Raw genomic sequence first — 11,232 nt, 5'->3', positions numbered from 1 at the left:
TTTTCCATCAATTATTGTTGTTAGTTTAGTACAATAAGATGTGACCAACAAATTCCTTTATGGGCGGCTTACGTGAGTTGTTGTTTGACAAAAGTCAAAACTATATTATTTTGAGTATTTTTTTTTTTTGTCAAGGAGCCAATAAATATATATTAATAAAAAAAAAAAGCGGATGAGATAAGTTAATCACAAGATGCGTCTAATAAAGAATCATGACAAAGTTTTGTAATACAACAAATCTATCTATAATACAGGAAACGATGTTACAAGGTAGAATAACATAAAAATAAAAATAAAAACAGATAGGTTAGTCCTTCGGACATTAAAAACGAAGGAAAGAATTAGGCATATACATCTTAAGTGACCATCATGAATGGAAATTTCACTTTGTCAACCATATGAGCGCAACTTACTTTTTGTTTTGAAAGATCCAAAGACTACACACCTTCCATATAACCCATAAACTAGCCAACCAAATTATTTGAGGACAAGTTTGAATATCATTCATGAAAAGATGGGCACCACAAAACTAAAGAGCATGCATACCAATATCATAAGGAAGCCCGATATATATCCCCGACCATTATTAAATATAAAGCCAGGCATTTTAAAGAAAGTGCAATCCAAGAATAGATGATTAACAGATTCCTCCTCCCCACAACCACCTGGGCATAATAGCGACCTTAGATGTATAACTCCACGTCGAGCCAAGTTACCCTTAGTTGGAAGTCTTTTATTCAACTATCTCCACGTAAAAAGAGACACTTTGAGAGGCACGATTTTATTCCAAATAATGTATGTGAAAGGCGCTTGAACTTGCTGATGATCAGAAGTCAAGATATGTAAACTCCTTTTATTGAATAACCTAGGATTTGATCAAGTTTCAAAAACCAAGTATCTGCAATCTAAACTTAAAAAACAATATTATCTAACAAAGAACAACACTCCACAATCAGTTTCTCCTCCATCTCCATCCTGCACCCTCAACACCCCAACCTAATCTTCTTATCTCAACAACTGAAATGTTAGTATCGACATAAAGATAAAAAAAAAAAAGCCTACAAAATCAATCTCGTAAAAGTCCTTCTTCTTGTCAAGGATTATTCTTGTAAGGGATTTATTTTCACCATTACCCAAGTGACGTTCCATACCAGCCGCCCTCTTGCACACCTACATCCTCTCTAACTAACACCACATAAATATTTCTACCAACCAAACACCTTTTAGCCGCCCCCCGATTTCGACTGCCCTCTACCCCATATTTGACCGCACCACAATTCCAACAATGGCCTATTAAATTCTCTAATTTTCTGAACCCATAAACCTCTTAAATCCTTCTCAAAATAAATCTTACGGCCCCAGTGGATCCAATTGATTTTGTGAGCATCCGCACCCCACCCCCTCAAAAAGAAAGATTTAAAAATAAATTCTATTTAAGAAAAGAATACATGTAGGAGCCATGAAAAAGAAAACAAAATAAATCAGAAGCGACAAGACATATTTGATCAAGAAAAGTCGACAACCCATATACAAATTTTCGCTCATCCGCCCACATATTCTTTTGTGAATGCTTTCAAACAAAGGAATCCAAAAAGATAAGCAGGGTGAGTTACCACTATTAAAAAGACTCAAATAGATAAACGACACCCGAACAACTTTACGATTCAAAACTACTACAGCTTCTAACAACCAAGACTCTTCCACATTAACACAGACGAAAAGGCTCTTATGAAAATTCGCTTTAAGCCTGAAATGATTTCAAAGATGATCAAATAATTTGCCTTAAAGCTTTAATATTATCTTAGTTTTTCTCGTCTAGAAGCAGCTAAGCATGGCAATGGGGCGGAATGGGACGAGTTTTACCTTCCCCGTTCCCATACCCTACTTCCATATTCTTACCTGTTACCCTACCCATACCCAACGGGGATTGGAAATCGAATCTCATCCTCGTCCCAGACGGGTTCAGATATCTCCGCCCCACCCCCACAGTGGATAATTTTTTTAATAAATATAAAAGTATTTTTCAACCCCGAGCGCAATGTTGTAATGCATTATTCAACAAAGAGATGATATTGTGGTGATTGAGAAAAGAGAGACATGTAATAAGTGAGTGTCATATGAAAGACTACAACTCTGACTATATGAGTGAAATGATTAAGGGTTTGGGTTTCTATTTATATAAAAGGGGTAGTAAATTGATTTCCTACATTCGAGACGGATTTGGGTATGGGTTCGGGGTGGGTACCTATATCCCCGTACCCGTCCCGTACCCGTGTTTTGAAATCAGAAAAAAGCCAAACTCATACCCAAACCAGTAAAAGCGGGGAAACCCGTCAAATTGGATTTAGTTCGGACGGATACCCGCGGGTATGGATTTTGTTGTCAGACCAGCGTGTTATCGATAAATTGTAAATTAGAGTCTCAGAAGTTGAGTTTCGCCCGAACTCCATAACTATTAAAAATACCCGCATGCATTCATCACATTCTAACCTTTAACTACAATAAGGAACAAAAAAGGTGAAAGAGGATTGTCTTAGCGTAATCCCTTCTCCAAATGAAATTAATCAATGTGACTTCCATGCACTACAATGCAATTAATCAAACACAATATTGATTAATCAATGATAACTTTCTTTCTCAATGTAATTTTTGGTGCACACAATGGTTTTTTTTTTTTTTTTTTGAGAAAACACACAATGGTATCTAGCTAGTTTGGTTGTATAGATACTTAGGAATTTTTAGAGTAGCACTTGGGTGACATCGATGACATTAATCAATCACAATATCACAATATTTATAAAAGAGAGAGAAACACAAGCATTGTGACATTCACCAATGTCACCCAACAAATGCTATCTGAATTTTACTGTTTTCTTTTTTCTTTTCACGCGGAATTCTGGTTTGGTTTGACTATGTTCTGTTTAGTGCGCAATAAAAAGGTGGCAGGTAAGCTTTTCTCTTGGTAGGCGTTGACTTTTAAATTTTGTCTTGAAGCAACCAACGTAAAAGTACAATATTAAATTGTTTTAACTAATATTATTTTTAGTCTTTAAAATACACTAGACTATAAGTTATATTATGAATCTATAAATAACGTTATTGTTGATCACCAAAAAAAAAAATATAACGTTATTGTTTAATTAAAATATTTATGATTTTTTGTGAATTTTTAGATAAGTTTTTAAATATAATTTACTTTCGGTTAAATCTATTTGTAGTTAAAAACTTTGGACATGTCAAGCATTAGCAACATAGGATTATCATCAACTATTGGATTGAGAAATTATCAAATTCTAACGCACTAATCATCCTAGACCAATACGCAAAACAACGATGAGTAAAAGTATGATGTACTATTATCTAGTCACTTAAGTAACTCATCAGTTACCACTAGTAGTTTCTTTTTGCTTGGTACAATGTTGTTGGTATTAATTGTTTACTACAGTAGAAACTAGAGAGTAGAAACTGCCACCGCATGCAATATGTAATTTTTATGTGAAAGCGTGAAACCGAGTTAAGCTATTTGCGAAGAGTGGGGTTTAGCATAGAAAATGAAAGTTCGAAGGGGTTGACAAGAAATAAAAAATTGTAAGTAAAGATGTACTATAGTTGGAAAAAAAAAATTCCAAGCCGTAGACAAGATAAGAAGATAGTACAAGTTTGTTTTTGACCAAGCGCCGCCATTCATCTAGAAGATATACTATATGAAGCCTATTCTAGAATCATTTTGGACACTCAACAAACAATTCATCAGATTATAGTCATCTCTATTTATGCTTTCATTTTAAGAGAGATAATATAAAAAAAAATAAAAAATGTTTAACGCATTATCTACTTTATATGTATTTCTCTCATCAAATAAAATATTTAATTTATTTAGGTTTTATTTGAGAGTTTAGATGACAAGAGAAAGAGAGACTTTAAGGGAATAAGAGCAAGGAAAAATTGAGAAATATTTAAACAAAAATTGAGTGCTTCTGCAAAAGTGTTGCTATATATTACAACGAACAACGACGATAGAAAGAAACAAGTGGTTACAATTTTTTATTTGATATTAAAATAATATAATTATGGTTTGCAGTGAATGAAAATCATGGGTAACTTGTATTGATATCCGTCGATTTTCGTCGGTTTATTTCGTACTATACAATATTTTTATTTTTTTACAAATAATGATAAATGAATACTTATGATTAATAATACATATTTTTAACATTCACCCCTCCCCTTTTGCGCTTAAAATTCGTTTGAAAAAGTTAAGATGCCGCCATCTGCCAACTTATGATTTTGTAAGACATTTCTTGAAAATCATATTAGATCACATTCATTCGGGAAACCTTTGAAAGTGTTTATTTGAATTTATTTTATGACTTTGCGTAACTTATACAAATAGAAACCATTCGAGCAAACCAGATCTCAACTTATTTTCATAATTTTCTCTGGTAAACTTTATTTTCATTGGTTGTTTGCATTTTGTGTAGAATATTCATTGTAATGGAAAGATCAGGCTATGTAATGGCATACGATTAGATGGAGTAATCATGATATCAAGCAAAATGGTTAGATGTACAGACAGTATGAACACAGAATGTATATCTGCAAACCAATTATTCAACTTTCGTCATAACTCATAAGTTTTGGTCAAAAATCTTCCGTCATAAGTGAGATTGCCGAATAATTTGAAAATAAATATATTCTTAGTTTATATGCCAAATCAAATAAAATAACCTTTCAAAAAAAATGTCAAGTCAAATAAAAATAAGAAACAACTATTGAGGAAAACACTCAAAAAATAAAAACTAATGAGGAAAACACTAAAATTTGCATTTGAATAAAGATTACAATTTCGGCCCGTAAGCATTGACTTAAAATGCCAGCTTGCATGGATATACTAATCTATAAAATCTCCCATACCCCCACAGCTTCATGTTAGGACTCAGTATACCAACTTACAAACAAGGTATCTAATTAATTATAAACTTACATATACACTTTGAAATATAATGTTACATAGATGAAAAGGACCCAAAATTCCCTTCCCACATACCAGAAATTACTATCCATGTTGTTAATAGCTAGAGCCAGTCATGGTAATTTACACCATGAAAGAATACAAAGCTTATATGCATATTTATTCCACTACTGTATGTACACATACATATAACTTAGTGATTTACCCTTTTTACCAAAGAAATTGAAGATCTAGCTAACAAAATTGGGTCGAGGAAGCCATGACATCAAGTCGGTGACTCGGCCAAAAGAAGAGTGTGCCACCAACCACATGCAACGTTTTTAGCTATACAACCTTCTATTGCGACTTCAGATGGAATGTTTCGGTCAATCACATCCCCAAGGCCGAGCTGCCACAACCACAAATTGCGACTTAGACAACACTATAATACCATGCCAAGAATATATTGCCATTAATTCAACAAACTTCAAGATTATCCCTTAAATAAGTATGTCAGGTAGAACTTTCAATAATATTCATTTTTAAAATAGGAGATAAATAAAAATGGCAGCGCAATATACTCACCTGTCCATATTTGTTCCATCCCCAGCTAAAGACTTTTCCATTATCTTGAAGAAACAAAAACAAAAGGAAAACCAGTGATAATCAATTAATGATAGGGCATGCAAGTAACAGATGTTTTATATTTCCAATGTAATCAACAAGATACAAAATTGATTAGTTAATGACATATATTACATTATACAATTCATATAGCCAACCCTCCAAAGATGATTCAAATAACTAAACTAGCACGAATGTCATTGTTGACTTTTGATAAATTCAACTGACAATTAAGAGGGGGAAGAAAAGAGTAGAGGAAACACAGCTAGGGTAATTGTATTAATATTGGTCGTATATATAACTAGGATAAGATTCTTCACACTTCTCTTGGGTTAATTAGAGAGCACCTAAAACCCATTTCACTCGGTTGTTACTTCTCCACCCTCTATCTTCTCGTTTCCCTTCTATTTATAATTGCTTTCCCCTCTTACTTCCTATATATGTTCTGTAATGTTACATTTTGTTAATTTAATAGTTAGTATTACATCGTCGTTAACTACTCTTCTTTATCCCTTTTCAGACAGACCCTTTTACTGTGAGGTCTGATATCAACATCACAAGATTAAAGAATATTTTCACCTCCACCATTTCACGATAGCACTAGCATCCTTCATCTTTTACAAAGGAAATAAAAAACAATCCCATTATTTTCCGTCACTCTAGCTGGTTGTATTGGCAAAAGATAACGTAACTAAACTTGAGGATAAAACCCAGTCTCTTTTGATGGAATCCATTTCGGAACAAACAAAAACAAAAGGAAGATTAAGTATTAAGATTTCAGTAAATGATCGACAATACCTTCTAGATTTCATTTTAAGGAATTTTATTGAGAAATTATACATGAATTCAAGTCTAGCAGCCTTTAGAGTTGCACTAAAGTAAATTCAACTGTGGAATGTTTGCTTTGCCAATGAAGATACCAGAAAGACATACACAGGTTATGACATACCTGTTACTAGAGCAGTGTGACGAGCCCCACAAGATATGGTCTTTACATTCACATTTTCCAAGCTCGGACAATCCAGCAGTCTTGGTAGAGTCTGCCTCATAATTCAAGTTAACAATTAAAAACAAATATCACATAATACTCAATAAAACTGGGTATGTAGCTTAAGGTGACACCAATAAAGATATAGTCATGGTACACTGGACAACAATATAAGATCCATTTGTCAAAAGCTTAAAAAATGTGGTTTTCAGATTGTGTAAAAGTTTTTTTTTTTTTTTTTGAGATTCTGATTCTTCAGAAACGCTAAAGCCAAACCTCCTACGAATTCTAACAAACTGAGTTTTTATACAGAAGTGATTTCTTAAGGAAAATTCCCACACAAATGGGCCGCTCATAATCATACCATTATGTTTGTTTTAAACTTTAGTGCCAATAAGAGTGGGGGTGTGGGCCATCTGTGGGATGACTAGGGCATACCTCAGCTTGATCGGAACCAGTTCCCAGCTGCCCAAACTGGTTCCCACCAAATGCATATACATCACCATCAGCAGATGTACAGACAGTATGCCACAAACCTGCAGCAACTCCCTCTATTTGAATGCCCAATAAGGAAGATACGCAGGTCGGACTTAGTTCATCGTCAGTGCTTCCTTGCCCACACTTTTCCAAAACAAGATAACGAAATTTAGTATAACAAGCAAAATCATGCATCAACAAAGAAAGCGATCAAAAAGATAAATATTGGAACAGATTATCCCTTGTTAGAGTGAACCTCATCTTCAACATCTACATTGCTTTTGGTCTCTCATATTCTACTTACCTACATGTTGATCCCTAGAGAATGGTTAAAAATTGAAAACAGGAAGTGTTGTTGTAAACAAATAAAAAACCCATGAATGTAGGTGCCTTTTGTAAATACACAGTGCCAAGGAAGTATTAGACAGCGAAATCAAAAAGATGTTGGTGACATGCAAATTAAGCAATAAAGTTAACACCAATATAGAGCAACGGCTGATACATCTCGTATCAAGAAAACACATGGAGACCAGTAAGGTGAACTGTATGGTCTTCCTTAAGAGAAATTCAGCACTGCAATCTGCTTTCTAAAATTAAGATCCAAGCAAACTACCACAGGTAAGAGCACACCAGGGAATTTTATTTACAACCGAAACTTGCTAAATAGGCAAACTCTGCATGTGTAATGCTGGGTAACAATATCCTTAGTTAGGTTACCACATAAGATAGGGAATATGCAGATAACTGAAAATAATTTACACTGCCAGATAGAATATGCAAGTAGAGAAAACGCTCCATAAGTATGTATCACTAATCACCTGTCCATAAAGTCCCCAACCAAACGCAAGCACAGCTCCAGCATCTGTCATTTCAGCAGGCAGATATTTGAAAATCAGTATGTAAATGACCAAAAATAGTTGAGAACAATTCTAGGAGACAATAAGAAACTATGGAATTTGTTTAATTTTCAATAGATTAATTATTCAGTTATTAATCTAGCATTAAGAAAGACAAGATTTATTGATATTTTCACTGAAGGACCCGTTGTTTCTTCTCCCTCTCATTAAATCATACAATTCAATATCCGATTGTAAACATAGACACATTTTCTCTTTCTAAAAACTTTTATCCACCAATCCTGATACCAGTCAGGTAAATTAAGCATATGGATATTCTCATTGTTGGTCCCCAATGAAACTAATGCAGGCTTTCTGAAAGATATCTATTTGTGACACAAAAAGACTGACACGCACGCACCTGTGATTACTGCACTATGTCGACCACCACAGGCAATAGCCTTTATACAACTTCCAGGAATCCTAAAATTGTGTCCTTCTGAACTCATGCTTCCCTGAACCAGTGAAGAGGAATCAATGCAAGGAATAATATGAGGAGAGGACACCATACGTACTCTGGAGCCCAAACCAAGCTGCCCTTCACCTCCATAGCCCCAACCCCACACCTGTCCTATATCTGAAAAATTCAGAAAGCTACAATTAATGACATGTCTAAGACTGCATGTCTGATCTTCCATAGCACAAAAGTGATGCTTCAATCAAAAGATGGTCACATTACATGAAATTTTAAGCTCGGGAGAATAAATAGTCCATATAAATTCAATACCTGACAATACTAGGGTATGACGCCCACCAGCAGCAACACTTGTTATCTTTACCCCTGGATTCAGTGTGACAAGACATGGCATTGCTGTTAGAATATCATCACCAGATGACGAGGTTTGAGCCGCTTGCTTTGCCGAAGATACTTTCCTTCTCTTACTACTTTCTTCTCCACTTGAAACAGTTCCTCCTGTGGATTTTGAGACTTGAGAACGAGAGCTCACTGTTGCAAAATCACTCTACATCAGTTTGTTAGATAAAGCATAAGTATCCTTCTTTGCTCATCATAAAGTGCAAAACTCTTTTCTTCTTTCTTTTTGGGGTTTCGAACTTTGTATCTTAAATCAGTTCCCTTCTCCAGAATCCTTTTCGTAGACCTTGGCTAAGCTTAGACCACCTCCTGGGAGGGGCAGGTATCTGTAGACAAATGTCCATTGAAAAGAGGTTAGACATACCTTGTTCTGTCAAGAATGAACTCGGCTTTCCTTGTGCATCTTTTTCAGGACTTACCCCTTGCGAAGTTTCACCGAATACCTTCCCAGAAGGAATACATTCCTTCCATCCCCATGTGTAAACTTCTCCACAATCTACAACAGGACAGCAAATTATACTTGTAAGATGATGCCAGTAAGAGATACAATCTCTTACCCAAATAAATATAATTTATTGAATCATATTCGATATTCATGATTTTTTGTTTTGAATCAAAGATGAAGAGAGGCTTCAGATTAGCATTTAGGCACATTCTTCAACGCCGTAACAACTCAGTGCGCATAATGTTGTTACAGCTCATGCCAATAATACTTTCATCATCTGCTACGATAATCATGAAATTAACAGTCAGTAAGTATTGGATGATTTCTCCAGCAAGACATTACGACGGATTCAATTTTAAATTTTTAATTTATCCCTTGTAAATCACATCAATTTTTATCTCACGCAAGCAAGATAAAGAAACAAAGGTTACCTGTCGCGGCAACACAATGTGCCCACGCAGAAGCAGCTTTTACAATAGACACTTCATTTGGAAGAGAGAACGGCTCTGGAGTTTCCTTCACAAATAAAATTATACAATGTTGGTATACAGACAAAAAAAAGGAGACAATATCGTTCTATATGGTTATGCATTACCCCGTGCTTGCCGGACGTCACATAACTTTGGCCTAGATCATCTGTCGAACCCCATGTTATAAGCTTTCCTGATTCTGATTAAGAAAGAAAATATGAGCAATGATGAATCATTTTCTGTTTTCAATAATAAAATGTGAAAAGAAACTGCTTGAAGAGAAAGAGATCCAAAAGAGATAGAGTGATGGAAAGATATGCATTGCCATAACTTCCTCTAAAGAAAAAAACGTTCATGGCCCTAGTAATAGGGAGTCCAGCCAGATGTTAGGTCAAAGATTGTTACAGATTCGAATTTCATGCTCCAAATCGATTCGACCTTGTCGAAATCATTTAAATTAAAAATGGTTAATTAAGTAGCACAAAAAAAATAGCGCTTCTTAGTCTATAACATTTTGCTCGAGTATTTTTACACGGACTAAAGAATCTAACGGAAAATTTTAGTGCGGATTTAGTTTGTACGGGTTAGAAATAAAATTCTGATATATATATAGGAATCATTTACCTAATTAACACAATTAAAAAAATAGTAACGATACCAATAAAAAAATTAGGCTGAAAAAACAGAACTTTGATGGCAACAAAACCAAACAATCAAACAAACACATATTACGAAAAATAACTAAAAAATATCTCAATGAGTTTCTCACTTAATTAAAATGGAAATGAAACACTCAATGCAAATTTCATCATTTTATCAAATAGTAAATGAGCATAACAACACAAACTCAACAAATTAATTGAAAATGGTAAAATACCAGATATAGCCATGGCAAATCCACAACCACCACCAGAAACATCCTTCCAGTTATAACCACCAGATGTAGCCGGAACCCTAACAAGTACCGGCGTCAATAACGGCGTCCTTTGCGGTAAAGCTCCCGGTAAATAACCCCACATGTATACCATTTTCTCCTTCACTTCACACCCTCCACCATTCATGATTACTACGATTTTCCCACCAAAAACACAAAACCCAATGCAGTTAATTTCAAAACTGTTTTTGTGGCGGTTTCTGATAAAAACTTTGAAGAGTGAAAGAAACAATTGACCTAAATGCGTTGTCTTCGTTGCTTCGTTAAAAAGAGGGTGTATCATTTTCACTGGGATGCGTGCGCCACGTAGGATTCTCACGTGGTTCAACTAACACGTGGCGTGATGTAAGCCGTTATTTTCTTCGTTGATTTGTAGCCACGAATTTTAAAGAAGTTTCTGGAATGTAGGAAAAGTCCAAATATTCTAGGGCCGTGTGCATTAAGAGCACCTACGTGGGGCTTATTTTTGCTGCCACGTGTTGTTTGGTCCTTCAACAACAATCATTAAGCTTTAATACGGTTTGGCACGTCATTGATTGCCCCATGAAGGTGCTTTGGTGGGTGGGATGTGAGTTAGAATAGTGTTATTTTTGGCAATTCAAATGATTTATACCATTGGACAAATTTGAGCTA

General features: G+C 34.9%; 1 protein-coding gene across 5 annotated transcripts; it reads right to left on the bottom strand.

Annotated features, from left to right (window-relative positions):
- Window positions 1–4,793: 4,793 nt before the first annotated feature.
- Window positions 4,794–10,920, bottom strand: LOC11422591 (ultraviolet-B receptor UVR8). Of its 5 annotated transcripts, none has more exons than XM_039831408.1 (11): window positions 10,543–10,907; window positions 9,791–9,864; window positions 9,627–9,711; window positions 9,115–9,246; window positions 8,664–8,882; window positions 8,298–8,513; window positions 7,859–7,902; window positions 7,002–7,184; window positions 6,525–6,615; window positions 5,537–5,580; window positions 4,794–5,393 (listed from the first exon to the last, which is right to left on the bottom strand). In XM_039831408.1, the coding sequence occupies exons 1-11, from the start codon at window positions 10,880–10,882 to the stop codon at window positions 5,238–5,240; spliced, it is 1,584 nt and encodes a 527-aa protein (XP_039687342.1). In that variant the 5' UTR covers window positions 10,883–10,907; the 3' UTR covers window positions 4,794–5,237. The 5 variants fall into 5 exon arrangements, with proteins under 5 accessions (XP_039687342.1, XP_003600756.1, XP_039687343.1 ...); XM_003600708.4 differs by having other exon boundaries at window positions 4,794–5,360; window positions 10,543–10,871; XM_039831409.1 differs by lacking the exons at window positions 4,794–5,393; window positions 5,537–5,580; window positions 6,525–6,615 and adding an exon at window positions 7,345–7,358 and having other exon boundaries at window positions 7,008–7,184; window positions 10,543–10,920.
- Between the last annotated feature and the right edge of the window lie 312 nt (window positions 10,921–11,232).

This window comes from Medicago truncatula, chromosome 3, assembly GCF_003473485.1.
Source record: "Medicago truncatula cultivar Jemalong A17 chromosome 3, MtrunA17r5.0-ANR, whole genome shotgun sequence".
NCBI classification, from domain to species: Eukaryota; Viridiplantae; Streptophyta; class Magnoliopsida; order Fabales; family Fabaceae; genus Medicago; species Medicago truncatula.
Note: the sequence above shows the minus strand (reverse complement) of the source record. Positions and strands in the feature narration are given on the sequence as shown.